The following is a 22803-nucleotide window of genomic DNA, read 5'->3' as shown; positions in this document are numbered from 1 at the left end:
ATGGCATGGTTTACTGGTCCAGTTTAGGCTTAAAAATGCCAGCAGCGAGAACTGGCATAGTCACAGTTTGTTACAGCAATATGTAGTGTATGTAGTACGGTAGTTTAGGTTTGCAAATAGGTACCTTGTTGTTGACATGGTCTCCGCTCACAGCGATTGGGTACATGACAAACTTGCCCCCATGGTCGTCACTGGGAGCACAGTATGGAATGTTGTCCGGATCGTGCTCTGCGCCAAAATTATGACCCAGCTCATGAGTGGTGACCAAATCCGCCTCCTTAAGGGAACACATCAGTGAGTTTGTGGTAAACATACGGCAGTGTTTTTATTGGTTTAGGGGTGTTAAAGTAACAAATATGTGCTCACATAGTAGTATCAACATGAACGTGTACACATTTAATAAACCATATTTATTACATCACAGAAATTGGGGTCAACAGGGTGCTGCAGAAATTACAGGAATGATGTTTGTTTTGAGTGAAGGTGAACTAGACCTTTGTTAAAATGGTTTTGCCATAATTCTTGGTGCTGGTCAAGCCGGTGTTGAGGTAAGTTGGCTTCTTAGCAGACAAAGATGGATAATATTCTGTTGAAATAACACAAACAAACATTAGTATTTGCTTGCTATAATGTACATGCTATGGATGTTTAATACAGTGGCACCTCGATTTACAAACCCGCTCATTGTAAAAACTTTTCGGTTTACGAACCGCAGACCAAATAAAAATATGCTTTGCTGTACGAGCCTTGTCTTGGTGTACCAACTTTTCATGCACACACTGTGTTCCTGCAGGGCAGTCATTTTGTGCTTGGCAGCATATCCATCTCTAGTGCTTATTTAGTCAGTCAGCAGAGTCCTGCCTTTAGGTACTGTTGTACTTTGTGGGCTTTTAAAGTTTTTTTTTAGCCTTTTTACAAGATTTATTTAGCTATGCTAGCTCACTATGTGCCCAAAAAAACAATGGAAAAGCGATGTGTGGTTTAAATCATTCAGTTTATCCACAGCGCTGCTGACACTGCCCCCACCCCAAATCATTGTAGCGACCTACAGTTTGAAATCTTAAAACACCTTACTTTGAGTGCATCACAGAGCTAGTGACTGTGTGTGTGCGTGTGCGTGTGCGTGTGTGTGTGTGTGTGTGGACTGTGGAAGCAGGGCGGCTGCATAGAAAATCAAATATGTTATCTTTGTAGCATATTCAACTGAATATGGGTTGAAAATGATTTGCAAATCATTGTATTCCGTTTATATTTACATCTAACACAATTTCCCAACTCATATGGAAACAGGGTTTGTAAAATATAGACTTTTGGCAAGGCTGGACCAAAATGTGTATGTTTAAATTGTTTCTTATGAAAATATTTGCTTCAATATACACACTTTTCTATTTACGAACCCTGTTAAAAAACGATTGAGTCTGTAAAGGAAGGTTCCACTGTATACACAAACAGCACAATTGGAAGACTAACCCATTTTACAACGGTTTTATCAAAACAAGGCTGGGCTTCTTACCTTTTGGGCAGAGGCCGCCAAGGGCCTGAGCTTTGGAGGGAGCCACGTATGCAAGCCCAAGGGTGCCCTCGTCAAAATCCTGGTAGGTGAAGAGGTGGGCCAGACACACAGTGGAGGCGTTGTCAGCAATGTCTGAGCTGAATTGCTGAACGACACAGAAGATAATTTAAGAGCCAACATTACCAACTGATAAGAACATTCTTCAAATGGGGAGGCCCAAGATGTTTTATATTCACTTTGCCACATTTTGAAAGCTCCTATTTATAGTAGTTTATCTCCACCTACCTCCAGAAGCTTCTTTACATCCCACACCGCCTTCCCTCGCACAGGACTGTTCTTCATGTTGTAGTGGACCCAGCCAGTACCTGCGCGGCCAGGGGGGGGTTTTGTGGGCTCCTTGTGAATGATCATCTGCCAATGAGAGTACATAGTTCTTTAATATAAATTATTTTTTGCAAAAGACAGCAACATTTGCTACCATCGTAACTTTAAACCAAAGTAAAGTCAATCAACAATAAATACATGTGTTGTGTTTAAACCATAAAAATGCCCCTTAAGGACTGAGGTCATATTTTCTTCACATTCAGGGTAAAAAAAAGAACACAACTGGCGTGGATGAATGAATCATGAATGCATATCTTTTGACTGAGAAAAGGGTAGTCAGAGTACAATAAACAGTGTCTCTATTCATTGCCAAAGCCAGCGGAACAAACTTAATGAGCCGAAGACAAAAGCTTTCAGTTCCTCTTAAAGATGTATTTTCTTCAATGCGGGGGGCAGTTTTAGTCTACCACTGACTTCCTGGGGTGACTCAGCCAGAATGGAAGAAACACACCTGATTTATTTGGACACCATAGCCTATAAACTCATCGTCCCAGGTTGTGTTTCGGTAAATGTCATCTACTCGATCAATCAGCTCAATCTAAAACAAAGAAAAAAAGTGATTAATATTATAACAATACATCCTAGTAGACATATTACGAAAGCTGAGGTGGCAATTGAAGTATGTCTGACCAGATAGTTGAGAGTGACGCTCTCTTGTCCGCGTCCCATGTGTTCAAAGAAGCGGTGATCTGCAACCAGTAAAAGAGGGCACGTGTTCTTCTTGTGGTCATGGACCTGACGCTTTTCTCTAGGATGAAAATCTGCAAAGAGTTCCGGTATGGATTATATAGTCTCTAAAAATACATACTGAACAAGAGTGATACCTTGTGACCTATTATTGACATACATGCAAAAAGCTAAACATTACCGATATGATACACACATAAAAGCATAAGCCCTGAAAGCATGAGTTTTCAGAGTGTGGCACTGTGAGTCTCCCCTCAAAGACTAGACTAATTAGGGGTAACCCAAACCTATTTACCCATTACAATATTGATTATGAGCCTTAAGTATTGACATACAGATGCGATAAGATATTAGCAGGAATTATAGAGGGCAGTAGGGCTGTGAATCTTTGGGTGTCCCACGATTCGATTCAATATCGATTCTTGGGGTCACGATTCGATTCATAATCGATTTTTTTTTCAATTCAACACAATTCTCGATTCAAAAACGATTTTTTTCCCGATTCAAAACGATTCTCTATTCATTCAATATATAGGATTTCAGCAGGATCTACCCCAGTCTGCTGACATGCAAGCAGAGTAGTAGATTTATGTAAAAAGCTTTTATAATTGTAAAGGACAATGTTTTATCAACTGATTGCAATAATGTAAATTTGTTTTAACTATTAAATGAACCAAAAATATAACTTATTTTATCTTTGTGAAAATATTGGACACAGTGTGTTGTCAAGCTTAGGAGATGCGATGCAAGTGTAAGCCACTGTGACACTATTGTTCTTTTTTTTATTTTTTATAAATGTCTAATGATAATGTCAATGAGGGATTTTTAATCACTGCTATGTTGAAATTGTAACTAATATTGATACTGTTGTTGATAATATTCATTTTTGTTTCACTACTTTTGGTTTGTTCTGTGTGGTGTTTGTGTCTCCTCTCAATTGCTGTGTTTATTGCAGTTCTGAGTGTTGCTGGGTCGGGTTTGGTTTTGGAATTGTATTGCATTGTTATGGTATTGCTGTGTATTGTTTTGTTGGATTGATTAATTAAATAAATAAAAAAATAAATAAATAAAACATTTAAAAAAATATAAATAAATAAAAAATCGATTTTTTAAAAAATGAGAATCGATTCTGAATCGCACAACGTGAGAATCGCGATTCGAATTCGAATCAATTTTTTCCCACACTTCTAGAGGGCAGCATGGCTCAGGTAGTAGAGTGGATGGCCCCTAACCTGATGGTTCCAGGTTCGATCCTCTGTACCCCACTGACCATCTTTGAGGAAAATATTGAACCCCCAGTTGCTCCTGATGCTGCATCATTAGTAGGTGAATGTGGTAATAGTGTCAAAGTACCCAGACAACTTTTGAAGGTAGAAAAGTGCTATACAAGAATTTAGCTTTTATACATACTTTTATTTTGTAGTGTGGTATGTTAGAAAAGGCTCGATTAAGTAAAATTACTCAAAAAGAGATAAATAGTAGGTATAGAAAACACTAACCCATTTATTAATTACTGCTGTATGCTGTCTTTAAGCTGAAGGGGAGTGGTAAATTATTTTAAGTTAAATTATAGTTAAGTTAAGCTCATGACACAGTAAATTGAATAATGCGGACACTTTTGTTACTGGATACTTACTAATACGCTTCTGTCTTTGTTCGTAGTATGTAATTACAATCGGATACTTGTTTACATTGACAAATATGTTTTAGACTGCAATATTGTTAAAATAAGTACACCTACTATGTGGCTTGTGTGCTATTGTGTGCATAGCTGTTGTGTAGCTGCTAACTCCTAGTAGCCTATAGCCTACCATGTTTTATTTTTCATAAATGCCATCCATCCATCCATTTTCTACCGCTTGTCCTTCCCGGGCTGGAGCCTATCCCAGCTGCATTCAGGCGGAAGGCGGGGTACACCCTGGACAAGTCCTTTTTGTAAATGACCACTAAAATACAAGAAGAGACTGACCCTGTGTGCCTACTAGAGGACATTTAGATCTTAACTTGCTGTCTAGCATTAAAGGCTCTACAGGACTGCTTGTATCAGAGATACTAAATGCAAGCCAATATAATCCGATACTTATTTTTTTGTTGTTGCTGATATTGGACCGATCCAAAATCAATATCAGATCGGGACACCCCGAACTATAAAATTATAGTACAACACTATAAAATAATTTTCTGCTCACCGTAGACTCTGTTTACACACTCACTGTAAAAACAAGAATGTATTTTGCTGACTGAAGTGAGTATATCACATTTGAAAAATTTTTATTTTTCTTGAACTGCTGCAGCTCTCCTGACACCTTCTGTGAACAATAAAGTTCCCAGCTAGCTTATTCTTATATTAAAATCTTACATTTCTTATGGTAGATTCGGTTGTCAGTATGATGCGAGCAAGCATGCAACTATGTGAATTTGTGTGAATTATATTTATATAGCGCTTTTCTCTAGTGACTCAAAGTGCTTAACATAGTGAAACCCAAAATTTAAATTACATTTTAAACCAGTGTGGGTGGCACTGGGAGCAGGTGGCTAAAGTGTCTTGCCCAAAGACACAACAGCAGTGACTAGGATGGATGTATGTGTACAAGTGGGCGTGTTTCTGTAAGAATAACATTTGCAATACACTCTCCAGAGATGTGGGTGTGCTCTTGTCTTTGACAACAAGCAGTGGAAGACAACGCAGATTCATCTCATTGGCTAGGAATTTTAATGCCTCCTTCAAGCAGAACTTTGACCTCAACTCACGTCCCCTGTGAGTACTTTCGACCAACCAGTGGGAGGTGTCAGTTTTACATTAGTCTCCTTTACCGTTCAATGCTCTACTTTTCCAAAGCAGCACTGTTGTTTTACACAATACTCTACAATCAGAATAGTGTATGTGCACAAAAACACTTATGAAATTGACAGCTCCACAATCTCACACCCACACCTTATGTCCCTAACTACCAGGGCCTCCTTCCGCTTAGACATTTGTTATCCTCCTACTCTGTTTCCCCTTAATCATCAACTTTTTTCATACAGTATATGATCTTAAACCACTTCAATGCCTCATCTTCCTCTAACGAAATGCATAAAAATTATGAGGGACAAGTAAAAGCAGACACACCGTTTGTATTGTCTGTCACCTCAGGCTCGCCCCGACCCGCTCTGGCGAACTCTGGCAGCAGGTCGTTGGTGTCTGCGTGCATGTAACCACACACTTTAGGAGAGGCGATGCGGCTTAGATTCTTGATGTCTTCAGAGCGATACACCAGCAGCCTGCCATCGGCGGCGGTGTCTGTAAACCTCCATAAGGGCTAGGGCAGAAAATAAATGGCAAATAATGGACACAACTATATAATAAATCAAGGTGGAAGAAACTCTTATTGCATTGACTAATACAGGGTAACCTCTACATTAAAACAACTCTAATGTGGTACAATTTGACCAACATTTTCTGGGTAAAATCATACGAGACCTCATGATCTCTCACTATCTCACAAGACTTTAGCTTAGTGACAATCTACAGGAATATTAACTCCTTCGGCTATACCAGCAATGGCAACACAGTAATTGGTGATTATAACCATAGAACAGGGTTATGTCCTGGCTGCTCAGTAAAATACAATGTTAGGTTCATGCCTGAAACCTCAGGTTTGCTATGGTCCCAAGTCCCTACCATTTTAGGGGCACATGATAAATACAATGAATGTTAACTATGTATTAAATATGGATGAATTTACAGTCTTTATGGGCCCCCATTGGCTCAATCATAACTCAAACCCTGCATAAGTCAGCAATAAATCAACAACAATAAAATAATAATGGACTAGAAAGTAGGTTGCATTTATGTAACAACTTTGGTCATATACAACATCAAAGTTAAGGGGTATACACACTTTTTATTTGCCCGCCACAAATAAACTTGAATCGCCACAATTAAATTTGGTGAAACCTCTCGCTAATAAACACATTATGATGTCTGTAAAGTAAGCTTGCCGTTAGTTGACATGGTAACTATGCCACTTAACACATCTCATAAGCACCTGGGGCCTCATGTTCAGAGAGTTGCGTGTCTTTCCTACTAAATATGGATGTATTATCAAATCCATAAAATGTCGTATGACAGTAAAAATTCAGATGTATGAAAATGTTCGCACGCACAAATCCAAGCACATTTCTTTGTTACATGGCAGTCTACTTGGAATTGACGGCAGACGTGCGTGGCTTGGCACGCCCAGTGTACACTCCCTTATAAATATGCAAATCATATTGAAAGTAGCCATGTGACTGACAACGGCAAGCGCTGCCCAATGAGGCTTCTTTCTGCTGACACAGAAAACCGCACACAAGCTAAGAAGAAGAAAAAATTGTTCGGGCATCAGAAAAAAAAATGAAGAAAAAGATGAATGTACATCGCCAAAAAAGACAAGCGTTTGAAAAGATAATCGCTGAAACTGTCCCTATCCTTTGCCGCATCTGTGTCCCTGCTGCTCAACACCCCCACACCCACCGCCCGCCACCAGAGGGACCGCCACGCCCTAGCCCTCCTCCCCACGGATGACCACGTATGATACGTAAAACTTTAGAAGGGTGGGTGACTCTGATTCCTCCTTATAGAAATATAATTTGTGTAACTTAAAACAAAATGTGCTCATTCAGTATAACTGCTGGCCCCAGCGAGATTATACAGTAGTTTTGTGGGAAAAAAATGTGTTTTAATTATATATAACATTTTAACGAAAGACTTTGACTCTTGTTTTATTACTCAACATATTATTACAATATACAGGAGAGGACTGTCGCAGTGGTCCAGTACGTGACAGAGTCGGCCCAAGCCCTCCTGCTGCTGCCTGCTGGAGTCACAGAAAGACATTGTGGCGAAAAGATTGCCGAGATAAATTATTACATGTCCTTGCAAATAGTAATATGAACGTGAAGCATTAAATGCATTGGCCAAAAAATTTATTTTTTGTTCCTGCCTCGATTTTTTTTTTCTCCAAATGTGGTTGAGTCCGAATGCCGAGGGGAATAGGGTGTAATTGTACACAAGTCTTTGATGTGCACATCAATCAGTCTGAGGAGTAAAAATGTGCACATTTTTATGTGAACTGTTACCCAGCATCACTTGTGTGTAGCTAAAGTATCCACAGCTTGTAGAAATGTGTGTACGCCAGCTATGAGAGTTGCCGTGAGCCAGCGCACATTTCCACGTCAACGTCAGTTTTGATACAGCTCACCTTTTCCGTAAAAAAGGGCATACGGCAGATTTTTGTGCATATGCTAGCTTTATACATGAGGCCCCTGGTGTATTAAGAAGAAGTAGCAGGAGTAGGGATCGGTGAGTGCTGCCAACTTAGTGGCATTATCCATATATTTAGGGAGTGTTCAGACTGCTCTAAATTGTCTTTTCCAGAAAGGGGACAAGCGAGTAATCCAGGCACATTTTATGGTCCTGTTGGACGCTTTTGGAGACTAAGGTAAAAGCACGTATTCTCCCACAGATAGATTGCAGTCCTGCAGCAACGCGTTCTATGCAATGGTTAACTGTTTTTACACTTTTATGACCAATGAAAATGTTACAATAACTGCCTGTAGTGTGTACCTAATAAATGTTTTATAGTGTCAACAGCTTGTCTATTAAAACACATTCACTTTCATTATTTGCCATAGTTAAAATGTTGTGTTTCAAAATAAGAGCGTCATTGATTGCTGACCACAGGAAAATGACGATGACTTATCCTCTGACCTCTACATTGTACTCTGCTTCTTCAGTTAAAATGTGAGCTGAAAACTCCTCTCCATCGATGTGTGCCTGCACACGAGAGTTCTCGTCACCTGAAAGCACAAAGATAAAATCAGCAAATAATTTTGAAGATCGTTTTCTTGTTAAATGATGAAAACCGTTACCAGAACAACACAACTTACTACGCAACTGATTTGTCTTAAGGATTTTTAAACAACAAATAAATCCTAGATTAGGGTTGTACGGTATACTGGTTACGAACAAACTACCATGGTACTAATGAATTTAAAAAAGGTACAATATTGCCCTTGAAAAACTGGTACTTTTTTTTTTATCCACATGCTGCCGCACTGCAGCGACGTTGCTGGTAAACTGAGCCCAGGCGCATTGTGGAGTAAAAAACCCTGAAGTGTCAGTCAAGTGTCAATCCATGCTCTACATGGTGGAAAACTACATGGTCAAAACAATTGAGAACTACAATTCCCAGAATGCCAAGGGAAAATGGCCGCCAAATTACTGATTGAAGGCACCTGAAAAGGAATGGAGGTTCAGTCAAATTCATTCACCAAACAAGCTGCATGCAAGGAAGAACAGCAAGTGGCCAGAATCGCAAGATCTATTCTACAATTTTCTCCAAACACACCAATGGTCAGTGAATATGCTTGTTCATTTGATGATGATTGAAATGCTTAACTTGTACCTGCAAGTTAGTGATGGGTTGATGAGGCCTCATGAAGCGTTTCGACACATTGCAAAACTGTATTGATACTGTGTCGATACTGTGTCACTAAATACTGACATCTGCTGGACATTAAAAATCCCTACAGGCAACCTATGGACCGACTCAACTGACACTGATTTTATGACCTAGTATATACAATAATATAAACCAAGTCATTGTATTTCATTTAGGATTATTTCATATCTTCATTTAAATAAAAATATATTTTTATCTTTTTTAGATACAGTCAATAAATAATGTGAACATGTATCGTGACTAGGATGGTAGAAGGTGGGGATTGAACCCCAGTAACCAGCAACCCTCCGATTGCTGGTACAGCCACTCTACCAACTTCGCCGCGCCGTCATTCCTGTACCTTTTTTCTAGTAACAGTAGTGATGGGTCCACACAGATGCATCGGCGCATGCGTCGAGCTCATAGAGTGAAACCCTGTGTCAGTGCGCGTACCGCTTTTAGAAAGTCACGTGACCGATCATGAGCTGCTTTGGTCACGTGACCGATACGCGAACTGTATCGCACTGACGCCTCCTCTGTGCCCTGTGAGCAACGTTCCCTGTAAGGTGCGCGCCTGCGCAATTGCGCAGTGCTCAAGCGTCCTCCGCGCACACCGTGCGCCGCACAGCAAATATATGCCGCGCACCAAATCAAACCCATCTGAATTCTAAACAAAATAAACACATTTATTCTGTGTAATTTTGAAATGCAACTTTGAGTGACAGTGACAACAAGCTGCCCTAACGGTGTTCGTCAACAACACGCATTGCGCCGCTTCCTAATAAACACAGTTTGGCGCGCAGGCGTCAGTGCGATACAGTTCATGAGCGTTCACGTGACCAGAACAGCTCATGAGCGGTCACGTGACCAAAACAGCTCGTGTTCGGTCACGTGACTTTCTAAAAGCAATACGCGCACCGACACAGGGTATCGCTCTATGAGCTCGACGCATGCGCCGATGCATCGGTGTTGCCGGACCCATCACTACTGCAAGTTTCTTAAGTTGCTTACTCAACTATCTTAATTTGTTTGTTTGAACTGCTGGGTTTAAGTTGTGCCACTGCATTTCAGTTTGAGCATTGATTGCATACTGTGTTTGACGAGTTAAAAGCAAGTTGTTTTTAAAGTTTAAAGCACACGTAAAAGTTTAAAGCTTAAGTTAAAATGTTAAACGGGATGAGGTGGTGACTTGTCCAGGGTGTACCCCGCCTTCCGCCCGAATGCAGCTGAGATAGGCTCCAGCACCCCCCGCGACCCCAAAAAAAGGGACAAGCGGTAGAAAATGGATGGATGGGTTTAAGCTTAAGTTTAAATTGCAAATGGTTAAAGTTGAAAGGTTTAAAGTCAAAGCTTATGGTTTAATATTTTAAAGTTAAAAGTACAATAGATTAATGCAAATTTAAAGGATAAATTCCTGTTTAACTCTTGCTAAAAGTTAAGCTTGAATTTAGAATGTTCAAGTTTAAGACTTCGAGAAAAGACTCTACAAGCTCGTAGCCATTCTTGTATTTTCTTTATTCCCTTTTTAATTACTCTAATTGTTGAATGGATTTAGTTCAGTTCATTTAACCTGCTTGTTCCATTCAATTGATTTAGGTTAATTCTTTAATTCATTTAAAATGGTTAATTCGTTGAACTTTAATTCGTTTTAAATGTTTATCCGAATTGAACCATTAATACTTAAAACGATTAATTCATTTTGACAAGCAATGTGTTTTGTTTAAATCATTATTTAAAAGTTTACAAATTCAAGTCTAAAACCGATCCTGTTTAAGCGTTTAGAAACATTAGGTTTAAACACCTAATTGGAAAGTTAAAACATTATGTAGAAAGTTTAAAACATTCAGAGGTTTAAAAGCATTTGTGAAACATTGTTTGAAAATACCTGCGTAATTACATTAACATCTCTGTTTCTGTGGTTTGAAGGTTTACAACCTGATGATTAATTGAAGAGCAGCTGAAATGAAACCAACAATGCTTCAAGTTGGAAAATAAAAAGTTGATCAATTGGAAATCATGAGTTGTTTGTGTGTCCTTTTGGAGTAGAAGAGTGGAACTTAACATGCATATTGAGTAGCATGCACACACAAGGAGCGCATGCATGCATGCAAGCTAAAACTGTGGAGACAAAAGGGAGAGTGGCAAAAAAAACAGCAATTCTACTGGTTAAAAAAGGAGCGTGAAACGCAATATGGAGGTGTTTTGGTTTCAAAACTGAACAAGCGATGCTTTAAAATATGCCTTGCCAAAGTTGGCAATACTTTAAACTTTAACATTCAAAGAACAAACATCCAGATCTGCACAAGGAGTTTGAAGAGTGACAGGTAATGTAGTTAACTAGCTGGAGAGCTAGTTAACTACATATACCTTTTTTGAATATGAAAATGATCTAAAATCAACTCACCGACAACGTGTCCTGTGAAATAGTTCTGACGTTGAACATCGTAATTCTCCTCCCTTCCAAGTTTATCAACAAACACGGCTTGAAAGTTCTTTGTGAAAAGGTCTGTGTTGGTGGTTAAGTACAGCTTGAAATATCTGAGAACATAAGCATGTATATTAGTGCTGTCAAACGATTAATTTTTTCTAATCAGATTAATCACACTTGAATTTGGATTAATTGTGATTAAAACAGGTTATTGCCTGCTTGCATAAATTAAATTTACTTTAAAAAAAATATTTGAACACAAATGCAATTTTGTCATCCAGAAACATTTTTGTTTTACTTGAATGCACATAATTTGGTCGAAACTTGGTAACAGTTTTATCTATAGTCCAGTCAGGGTGAAATTTGCCAGCGAGCGCACCTGTCAGTCTCATTCATCTTTGCACTGACATGACTGACCGTAGAACAACCTGCTTCTCCATTTAGGTAACAATTTTTAAAGGTAAAGGAGCATGTACGCTCAAAATAACGTAATTAAAGAGGCTGTTTGGACATTTACACAAGACGCCATAGGGCGTTAACTCGAATACATACGTACGTAACACAAGCACCCTCATTAGCTTTGGGTGTTAGCTAATGATAGTAAATTTGGATGTTAGTGTTAGCTATTAATGAATGTATATTGTATCATTAAAAACAAGACTGATAATTGTTTGTTGCTTCACTTGGACTGCTTTTGTATGTGTGCACCTGCTCACTACGTGTGGACGAGACATGGTGAGTGACTGCCGTAAACGCCAATCTTTTTTTCGGGCCGGTGAAACTTTTTATTACACAAACTTACTAATTGTGAAAAATATACACAATTTTAATACAAATGTATTCTGTGAAACCACTAATGGTAACATAAGCTACCCAATAGTGTTATTTTTATTTTGAAAAATGTAACTGTTGCAAACAGCCCCTATAATCTGCGTATGTACACGACAAATGCAATATTTTTTTGTGATTAATCAAATTAGTTTAGATATTTTTGACAACCCTGGTGTATATTATTACAGTGATACCTCGGTTTTCGTATGCCCCACTTTGACAAAAAAACTCCCCCACAGCTTGCCCTGTTTTTAGTAAACGTTGTGCGTAACAAAATAGTCCATGTATCATTTTACGGGATTGAGTACCCAAACAAAGATTCCCACGCATAAGTGACTTAGTCTTTATGCTTTCATTGTTGAGTATGAGGCCCTGCGATGAGGTGGCGACTTGTCCAGGGTGTATCCCGCCTTCCGCCTGATTGTAGCTGATAGGCTCCAGCGCCCCCCGCGACCCCGAAGGGAATAAGCGGTAGAAAATGGATGGATGAATGTTGAGTACGACTGCAAAATTTGCCTCCACTAGGCCAGAGAAAGTGGCAAATGACAGCACTTAAATGAAAAAGGAGAGAAACACTATTGAATTAAAAATAACTCATAGCAAAGTATGAAAGTGGCGTTTGCTTCGCTTTTCCTGCCCCTCCTCCACTCTCACTAACTGCCGTCTTCTCCAGTGATGTGAAATGTTTGTTTATTCATTTTTAGTTATTCATATGTATTTTGCATGCATAACTAATAATTCCCTATGAAATGTGTTCTGCATGTTAATATTTTTAGTGTCTGTAACGGATTTATTGGACTTTCATGATTTCTTATGGGTAAAATTGATTCCGTTTTCATCTGATTTAGTCTTTGTGATCCGATCAGGGTTTTATCTTGCCTATTCCGATCAAGGAGTGAGATCGGCCCATACCAATACTGTTCACATGTATTAACTGTAAATGTGTTTATCTATAGTGAGTGGTATTGTTAGTTTAACAAAATCAACATAATATTCAAACTAGTTACTTCTTTTTGTGTATTACGTACAATTGTTTGAGCAAAACAAAGTCAATAGTACACAATAACCCTTGAATTTGTAAACAGCTAGTTTAGCTATTAGTATGCTTGCTCCAAGTTTGCTCTTGGTGTGTAACAAGTTTATTCTCGTGCCCCAGTGGTAATGTACCGTACTTAAAATACTAAGAAATGCAGCTTATTTGGCGTGATGGAGGTGATTACTATTAGCTTAGGGGAGCAGCTCCACACTGTATGGAGACACATAATTAGCTGCCAGCCGCCTGTTAAAATAAATAAAGTGTAGCCCGAGGAGATTTGCATTAGTATTATTTGGAAATGACAATCAAAACTTTTTCACAAAAATCGGCCAATACTGATCAGTGGCTGAACAATTTGCACACACTTCATTGGCTACACCCTAGTCGTTGTTCAACCCTTTGCAACAGATTACTAACAAAAAGCGAGGTACTAGTCATACTTTTTGCCAACCTTGAGACCTTCGAATTCGGGAGATGGGATGGTGTTGGGGGTGGGTTTGGTGGGGCGAGGTTGAGGTGCAGGCAGCATACCCCTTCCCCTTCGAGCTGTCCTGGATGAAATTAAATTCTTTTTTCCAATCATTTTGGAACTTGCAAGCGTATTTCTTCTTACTCGTCGTCGCCATGTCTCTTCTTCTGCTTCGTCTCCTTCTTGTGTGTGCAGTTGTGCACTGAGCTCCAAAAGCCGTAGATGTTATTGTAGCGTCCCGCAAGAGTTAGTGCTGCAAGGGGTTCTGGGTATTTGTTCTGTTGTGTTTATGTTGTGTTACGGTGCGGAAGTTCTCCCGAAATGTGTTTGTCATTCTTGTTTAGTGTGAGTTGACAGTGTGGCGCATATTTGTAACAGTGTTAAAGTTGTTTATACGGACACCCTCAGTGTGACCTGTATGGCTGTTAACCAGTATGCCTTGCATTCACGTGTGTGTGTGTGCTTGAAATTAGCGTCATCATTAAACAAGTTAAAAGATCATACATGGTGTCAGCATTTCTTGACATCTTCAAGTAAAGACCATTGTCAAACCCGTCCAACGCTACATTGTTATGTGACTGGGCCGGCACGCTGTTTACATGGAGGAAAAGCGGACGCCTGGACAGCATGCTGCTGTTAAGTGGTGAAGGTTTCAGGTGAGAGAGGACGCTAAAAGCAGTGCCTTAAAGGCACACCCCCAATATTGTTGTCCGGGTGGAAATCGGGAGAAATGGTTGCCCCGGGAGATTTTCGGGAGGGGCACTGAAATTCGGGAGTCTCCCGGGAAAATCGGGAGGGTTGGCAAGTATGACTACAGTACTCATATTTCAAACTGCACAATTAAATAACATCTGGATAATTTAGATGAAAGAATCAATGCTTATTAGAGGTTACATTTTTGTATTGATGCACGCATGCATCACAACAAGGGAGAATACTAATTCAACTACAGTACTACAAATAAGAGGTATTTAGCTCTATGCCAAGGCCAAAATGTTACAAATTCTTATGATACAGTGGTGGGTGTAGCCAATGAAGTATCCCTCAATGGGTTCTATAGTACATACGCACAAAAGTAAACTATGCATACTTTAACCTAACATGTACAGTATTCTTAATTCTACAGGAACCACAAGATAAACATTTCCAACCTTTGCAAGGCTCTGAAGATGACCAAACGCTCTAGGTGGGACGGTGTGTTTACGTCCCTCTTTCTCACAGAGTGTAGCTGGAGGTCTGACACTGGAAGGACCTCAAAATCTGACAGAATGGAATGAAGCGCATCTAGAAGACATGGAGAAGACGATTTAGGTGGATTATCCTGGTATTTACTGTATTAAGAACAGCAGTCTGGCTAAAAACACGTTTTTTGTAACTGGCCCAACCAAATAACCTCCCCATTTTACAAAAAGCTATTATAATCAAGGCAGTTACAGTTAAAATATCATGTATAATTATATTAGTAAACGATGTTATTTACATATAGAAAACGGCTGGCTAAACTTACCAATCTCGGCGCGAGCTTCGCTGTTTTCTTCTCTGGTAATTATTGCCTTAACTGCTCCGAAAACACAAAAATGACCTAGAAAAACATATAACCATATGCTCAACATTGTGGGAAAAATAAATATTACAGCGACGCCGTCATTGTCACTAAGTTTTGTCAGCTCGTCGGGGAGGCTAGAGCTAGCCGCGTAACCCGGAAGTTCACGCTTGACAACGCGGCAACTTCCGCTTATAAAATAAAAAAAGTCACTCCGAAAAAATATTTTCCTATATGTCATGAGAAGTGGTTTAACAAGACAGAGGTGGACAATTAGAACATGTATAAGTATTTTATAGTTTAAGTAGATCAGTATAAACAGACATAATAGCTCTTGTGAGCACGTAACATATGACGTCAAACTGCGGAAGTCTACAAATTTGTGAAATATTTCTTCCGGTCATTACTTTTGTTCTGTGCTTAATGCAGTTTAAACGGTGAAGAAAATATGTATTTATTTTGTAAACACCAGTCCCAAATTTCTTCAAGCTATATTTCACCTGCGATATAGCCTAATGGGCATTTAATCGTAACTGTTCACAATGGTGGAAGTTAAGTACATTGATAGACACACACTAGGAAAAAGCAGATGGTTTATAAAATGATTTATTGATGTTAACATAGCTGTTACACAGGGATTCAAACGTTTCCACAAGGCTTTATAGGGGACTACAATTGAATGAATAGCAAAACAATAGTGGTCCAAATCTCTAATGACAATCACTGGACAGACAAACAGTTCACCCTCTTTTAGGATGTGTAGAAACCTGCATTGAAAAATATTTAACTTGACACTTGTACTTATGTGTTACAGCATTTGTTCCCATTCCAGTGTACTATCTCAAGAGACATGCAATGACAGAATTGTATTTATCTTCCCATTAAAAAGGTCCCTGCATGTAAATCAGTCAAGCCTCCCCACAATTTCCCCCTCCCCCCAACAGACATGCTTCAGTGAAAAAGTGGCATCATAACCAGGGCATAAAGTGAGGATTAATCCAATGAGCACTAAGTATTTGCTGCCAGCCTGCACAGAACACTGGCATTCCCTGCAGCATGAAAAAAAAAAAAAAAAAACATCTGAAGCTGAATTGCAGAATCTGTAACCGTACCACATAATTTTGTTTAGACAGGCTAAGAAGAACAAACCAGATTACTCCCTAGAACAAGACAAATCAGAAGATGAGCTTGCAGTTGTTTGATGTTGGGGACTTTTAGGGCTTCTGTCTAACTTTAGGAAAGAGCATAATACCATGTCAAGCGATCAATACTTTTCTACAGCTGAAATTGCACATACTGAAAGGCCAGGACAGACAAACCAAGGGAATGGAAGGTTTTGCTTTAATAAGTCATCCTAATCCATTAATGTACTTTTTTCTTCTCCAATTCATTATTTCAGGATTTTTTTTTTTCAACAATGGTAGAATGTTGGATTGGAGGAAAAGGAATGAACGATGTGTAAAAAGTTTTTTTTAATCCTTTTGTTGTTGGAGACCAAGGACTCTTCTTTCTCTCTTTTAGTTCTCAGTGTCGCCGCCCTCGCCTCTTTCGCCGGCGTCGCCCTCCTCGCCAGCGGTGTCTGATGTCCATAGCTGAGAACATACAAAACATAAAATAGTGGTTTTTTTGTGAGGCAACAGAAGACTTGCAGCAGCTTGAGAATAATAAAGATATACATTCTAAAAACCTGCTAGGCGAGTACAGGCAATAAAATAAAACATTATGCATTTTCTTTGTCAGTTTATGTACAATAGATCAGGTAAAATCCTACCCTAGGAAAGTTAATGAGTACCAGCCAAATAAGCACAATTCCAAGTTCTGATATAATGGACAATGAAGACAAACTGGTGGATACATGTGTAAAGGCCAGGATTTCAAATTTGCTCCAAATACTCTACAAATTACACCACCTAAAACTTTAAACCTATGCAAATGAAATTCAATTCTCATTTGGTGTGACACTAGAACGGAATGACTCACTGTCAGATTGTCCCTGAGGAGCTGCATGATGAGGGTGCTGTCTTTGTAGGACTCCTCGTTGAGGTGGTCGAGTTCAGCAATGGCGTCATCAAACGCCTGCGAGCAAAACGAATGTTTTTGGGGATCCATAAACAAAATAATTGAGTATGATTAGTCTGATTGCTTACACACCGTTTTAGCCAGCTCGCAAGCTTTTTCTGGAGAGTTGAGGATCTCGTAGTAAAAGACAGAGAAGTTAAGTGCCAGACCCAAGCGGATAGGGTGTGTGGGGTCCATCTCAGTCTTGCTGATGTCAAATGCTTCCTGGTACGCTTGCTGCGAGTTCTCAATAGTCTCTGTTGAATTAACACACATAATTCAAATGAACTACTGGTAATGTATTAAGGCATCCTATGAAATGTTCTTACACATTTGCTCATTTGTTATGGTTATGTAGTGCATTGCATCATTTTTTAAATTCAAACTATGGTCAAAATGTAGGCGTGTGTTTTATTTCCCTGGTGTATAAAAGCGAAGTCAACTGCCAGCCACTGGTGCTGTGACATATTTTCCAGCCTAAGGTGAGATAATCTCACACATTACAATTGGAATATGAATATATTTGAAGCATAAGAGATGAAAAAAAGAATAATTATGGCAGTAAACTTACTTGATTTGTCATCTCCAGAGGCCACTTCAGCAAGGTATCTAAAGTAGTCCCCCTTCATCTTTAGGTAAAACACTTTGCTCTCAGCTTGTGTGGAGTTTTTAATTAAATGTGTACTCAGCAATGTCTGCAAGGAGAAAAGAGGAAATATTCATCAATACACATTTGTATGTCGACCTTCGAATGGGGGGGGGGGGGGGGGGGGGGGGGCAATATGGGTGGGCTTCACCAAAGTACAACATTAGAATTACTCTTACAAGCTACAGAGCTGGTGTATCACTATTTGGTGTATTTCTTGGGGAAGTGCATATTTACAGTGTCAAGGGGCAGCCATATTTGCACAATAAACGTTAAAAGGTAATTTAAATGTGTTATATACTCAAATCAAAAGCATTTAAGACGGAATAAAATTATCTGAAAGGCCAATGCCTCAAACCTGATGAGTAATTAAAAAAAAAAAAAAAAAAAAAAAAAGGATTCCAAACCTTGGCAGGAAAAAAGCACCCTTGCCTTCAGCCAAACCCACCCCCAGCAGCCACTCCCAAGTCATATAGACAAGCCATGATTGGATCAGTGAAAAGCATGCACGCGTGTCTCATGTGCTAGGCATTCCTTTTCCTGCGAGCTCCACAATAGACAAGAGGAGATGCTCTCTTCATGGTGCTTTCACACAAAGCTCTGACTTCAGACTGCAGCACTCATGAGTGCAAACGGTGCTGCGAGATAAAAAGGTCACCAGCCTGACAGACAATAATTTGTCTTTTCTGTACTTATTGCCTTTTGCAATCTAATTTGGCACCAACTAATCAAAGCTAATTAAAAGTAATAGGATGCACACAGAGTAAAAGACACTTTAACACTAATTTTTTTGAGATTGTGTAAAGGAGTGGGTTTAAGAACTACATGGACTGCAATGCAACAAATATTTAACATTACAGCACAAGTTAATATATGGCAGGTCTCTGGAGGCAACTGGCCCACAATCTGCTGCATTTACAGCTGGGTGGGAATTTACATTTACCCATTAAAGCTATGATTCATTTCTTGTAATGACTTTAATCTTGTAACATTCTCCCTGATATATTTGAATGCCTATTGTGAAAATGTGTTCACCATTAAACAAAGTAGACTCTCCAAGCCAGAGCAATCTACAGTATGTCAAGATGGACGCAGGTACAACAAATCTCCCAGGCTGACAGTAATTATGTCACACACAGGCATAATTATTAACTGTAACCTGCGCACAGTCAGCAACATATCTTGAGTGCTCGCTAACTCAAAACAAACCTGCTCTTATGGAGAAAGTTAGCAGCCCGTCAAAGGCTTTTCTAGACAGGCGAGTTGAGGCCTGAGGAGAGACACACCCTTCTGCAACACTCAGCAGAAGAACAACAAAAAGGCTGAGTCACTCTTCGGGAACATGCATGAGGGCTTACTAAAAGCGAACAGCCCCTGCAGCGTCTCAACGCAGACAGTAGTTCAGGGGGGACATTATTGGAATCTTAACAACTAAGCTTATGGGCTAGATCTCCTCTAATCCACTATCAAGGCAGGATAGGAATAATGTAAAAGCACAATCCCTGCTATTACAAGAGATTAATTAAAGAAGTGAATGACCACCACCTCTGGTTATCAATCAAGGCTTGGAACTTGTTCAAATGTAGGCTAAAGTCATTAGCTTAAAAACATGACCCTCATGCTTATCTGGTATGAATTGTTTATTGTTAATTGTTGCGGATGGCTTGTCACATTAGCTTTCCGCTATGTGCCAGATGCGACAGCATGGATACGGGCAGATTTATTGAATTCATAGTATTGTCCTTGTGAGCAGTGGCCCACTTACCAACCCAGTCGCACTATTTAATGCAGAGGTAGCTGCTATGATGACCTTATCAGTTAACACCTTCACATGGTTCAAGACAATTGTTCTAAAATTCCCGAAACGCAGGAACAATAGGAAGACGACATAATATTTTCATATACTACTAATACCCACCATGGAACAATCACACAGGATTGGAACAAACAGCAAAAGAGTGCGGTGACAATTGACATGGACTAAAATACTTTTTAAATCAACGAGACAGATTTTGGCTGAACGTGTTGAGACATTATATGCACTGACATAGATAAAACGTCAAAACATGTACACCCATCACACCTGGATAATATATATCACTCTAGGACTTGGGGCCCTGCAGCCTTTTGGAGCTTCATCGATCTCACAACATCAGTGCAAAAGTGCCAAATAAATGAGAGATCACCGCATATTTTAGCAAAGTCGATATGGTGCAGGGTGCTTAATGTCATTTTGTGCCAGATCTTGCAAGGGTGGGGGGGTATGACTATGGGATTAAGTAAGACTCTCCCAAGTGAGCCCACCTTTTGCTGCTGTAACCTAGAATTGTTTGCTGCGTTCTTACATTTAACAAACATAAGACCAAAATGATGTTCAATTAGGAATTTTGCATGGGAGGTGTATCCCTTCCATCTCTTGGCTGCTGCGTCTGAGGCACCACTATGGTAACATGGTTAGAATAGAATAGATAGAAAGTACTTTATTGATCCCTGGGGGAAATTCAGCACCATAGTTCATTAGATGCCTGGTTTTATCTATTTATTTTTTAAACGGTGACACCTTACCAAAACGTTGTTGCAGATGTCCTGCAGCTCCTTCTCCACCTTCTCCCGATATTCCTTAACCAGTTGCTGCTTCTTCTCAGTCTCAGCCTTGCCTCCGATGCTGGAGATCACCCTCCAAGAGGACCTCCGGGCCCCCACCACGTTCTTGTAGGCGACGGAGAGCAGGTTCCTCTCCTCGTTAGTAAGGTCGTTCCCCATTTCCGTCACCGCCTTCATGCACTCGGCCATGTCGTCGTAGCGCTCAGCCTGCTCGGCCAGCTTGGCCTTCTGGATAAGATCCGGTTTATCCATAGTTTGAGTGTTTTTTGTTGCCGTTAGGGAGCGGATGGGTTGGAAATGCGGGCGAGCGACAGTCGCGGACTGTGAAGTGGGAGAATGGGTGGAACAAGGAGTGGCGTTAGTCCCACCGCAGCGTGACAAGCTGAGAAAATGAAATGATCACATTAAGGGAGAAAGTGCGCTAGATGAGAAAACACCCTATGCAAAGAGAAACTCATAGCAAAAGGCTACATTTTATTGTAACGACGTGATTAGGTGCGTCTCAGTCGTCCTGCGGTAGAGAAGTATCGCTTTAATGCGATGATGTAGCTTCAAATTAAAGTAATGGAACGGAATTTCCATAACTTCAACGTTATAAAATGGAGGTCTTAGCCGTGGACACAGGCAACAAGGATCTTTAATGGCAGCTGAGTCATGTCGGTACCGCAGCCCGCCACAAAGCTAGCTAGCTCGAAGGCTAACAGGGCTAAACCTCCTGGCTTAAGCTAACGGGCCACTCCTATCAATGAAAATGTGATACACCGAATCGCAGCTTTAAAAAAATAACCACCTACTTATTATATCAGCTATAAGACAGAACTCTTGTACGTTCACGAAAACACACCAGTTCAAAAAAACACTCGACGTTTCTCACCTACTGAGGTCCAAAATCGCTTCACAAATTGTTCCGATTCGAGGGATTGGGCTGAAAGGCAGAGAACACGCAGCGGCAGCTAAAGTCCAACTGAACTTGATTAAAGTAGGGCGGATCATCTAGGGCAGGTGACTGTCCTATTGGAAATCGAGATGTCTTTTGAGTGACAGGAGGTTTCGAGGCGCTGGCCAATAGGCGTCGAGCAATGGGGGGCGAGGGGGGAGGCTATCAAAAGTAGTTTGACCGACGGGAACGCTGCAGTGGCTGAGCGCACGGGGTTTCCTCCAATTAGAGCAAGGGAGATGACGTCACCATGTTGCCATGGCGACATCTGTCCAATCTCTCCCCGCTTTCGCACGATGTGGACATTGAAAGGCGGGCGTGGCACTCAGACATGGCATTTATTCAGGTTTTTATTCATATTTGCTGCTTCAATTGAGCAACGGTGAACACGGTAGCGTTATTGTGTAGATTCAATTCAACAACGACAACAACAAAGGTTCCTTTAGCTGACCTTTGTACTTTTTTGTGCCCCACCCTTGCGTATCTTAGTCACAACAAGGGTAACTGCCTGCATAATGGCATATAATCCTTATTAATATTAGCCATACTGAATATATGACAATTTCTCACACTGTGAAGCGCAGAGATTCTCAACAGGAAACAACAGAAAGGTGGCTGACATCCTGTTCACAACCAACAAAAAAACGAACGAAAGTAGGCCATTCCTTTTCCGCTTTTACAGACTCTGCATTTGCCTCCCAGTCTATACCGTGCTAAGGAATTAAGGTACCTATTTCAGTCACGAGAAGTGGCATTCTCAGTTATAGAGCATCTTGTCCGCAGAAGGCCAGATGGCTAGAAATAGCAATATTAATAGGATAGGAAATCCCTTGGTGTCAGCTCTAGTTTTGAGCTGCAACTGCATATAATAGCGAGCAACTCGGTGCCTTCTGAAAAAACCTGCTTTCTGATGTTTCATTCGCTTTGAAAGATTTGGACGAAAGCGGTCAGTTTACTCCGCCTTATATCTGTGCTCATAACTCTACTGATAAACGTCTGAAAGGATGATTTGGTACATTTTTGCCTGAAAATATGCTTCAAAAGTCTCAAAATACACACCTGGGCGACAGGGGCATGGCACCAAATTATGGGCCCCTGTACACAAGACTCCTGAAGGCCCCCTGTTCCACCCTAAACCCAAACGTTGCCGCCCTATACACACACTTGTTTATGGGCACTTAAAAAACTAATTATTTCATG

General features: G+C 40.2%; 2 protein-coding genes across 4 annotated transcripts in view; both read right to left on the bottom strand.

Annotated features, from left to right (window-relative positions):
* LOC133646367 (disintegrin and metalloproteinase domain-containing protein 17-like) overlaps window positions 1-15521 on the bottom strand; it is a 41826-nt gene extending 26305 nt beyond the window's left edge. For both annotated transcript variants that reach the window (XM_062041649.1, XM_062041650.1), the window contains exons 1-11: window positions 15323-15521; window positions 14967-15099; window positions 11456-11589; window positions 8319-8407; window positions 5697-5886; window positions 2528-2658; window positions 2349-2435; window positions 1799-1924; window positions 1514-1658; window positions 495-586; window positions 125-277 (exon numbers count right to left, since the gene is read on the bottom strand). In XM_062041649.1, coding sequence (XP_061897633.1) covers window positions 125-277; window positions 495-586; window positions 1514-1658; window positions 1799-1924; window positions 2349-2435; window positions 2528-2658; window positions 5697-5886; window positions 8319-8407; window positions 11456-11589; window positions 14967-15099; window positions 15323-15428 — 1386 coding nt within the window. In that variant the 5' untranslated portion in view covers window positions 15429-15521. The remainder of the gene's footprint in view (window positions 1-124; window positions 278-494; window positions 587-1513; window positions 1659-1798; window positions 1925-2348; window positions 2436-2527; window positions 2659-5696; window positions 5887-8318; window positions 8408-11455; window positions 11590-14966; window positions 15100-15322) is intronic.
* A 427-nt stretch (window positions 15522-15948) lies between these two features.
* On the bottom strand, window positions 15949-21694 carry LOC133646368 (14-3-3 protein zeta-like). 2 transcript variants are annotated; one of them, XM_062041651.1, is made up of 6 exons: window positions 21541-21694; window positions 20628-21048; window positions 17988-18111; window positions 17510-17673; window positions 17339-17434; window positions 15949-16950 (listed from the first exon to the last, which is right to left on the bottom strand). In XM_062041651.1, exons 1-6 carry the CDS (start codon window positions 21657-21659, stop codon window positions 16876-16878), a joined length of 999 nt encoding a protein of 332 aa, XP_061897635.1. In that variant the 5' UTR covers window positions 21660-21694; the 3' UTR covers window positions 15949-16875. The 2 variants fall into 2 exon arrangements, with proteins under 2 accessions (XP_061897635.1, XP_061897636.1); XM_062041652.1 differs by having other exon boundaries at window positions 20628-20987; window positions 21541-21679.
* Between the last annotated feature and the right edge of the window lie 1109 nt (window positions 21695-22803).

Source organism: Entelurus aequoreus, linkage group LG03, assembly GCF_033978785.1.
Source record: "Entelurus aequoreus isolate RoL-2023_Sb linkage group LG03, RoL_Eaeq_v1.1, whole genome shotgun sequence".
Classification (NCBI taxonomy): Eukaryota; Metazoa; Chordata; class Actinopteri; order Syngnathiformes; family Syngnathidae; genus Entelurus; species Entelurus aequoreus.
The sequence above is the reverse complement of the archived record's forward strand: the minus strand, read 5'-3'. Positions and strand labels throughout refer to the sequence as shown.

Coding starts and splice junctions, on each gene's coding strand:
- LOC133646368 (XM_062041651.1), bottom strand. CDS start 21,659: ATGATCCGCCCTACTTTAATCAAGTTCAGTTGGACTTTAGCTGCCGCT. Junction 17,674..17,987: donor CTCTGGAGATGACAAATCAA/GTAAGTTTACTG, acceptor TTAATTCAACAG/AGACTATTGAGAACTCGCAG. Junction 16,951..17,338: donor TCCTCAGGGACAATCTGACA/GTGAGTCATTCC, acceptor GTATGTTCTCAG/CTATGGACATCAGACACCGC.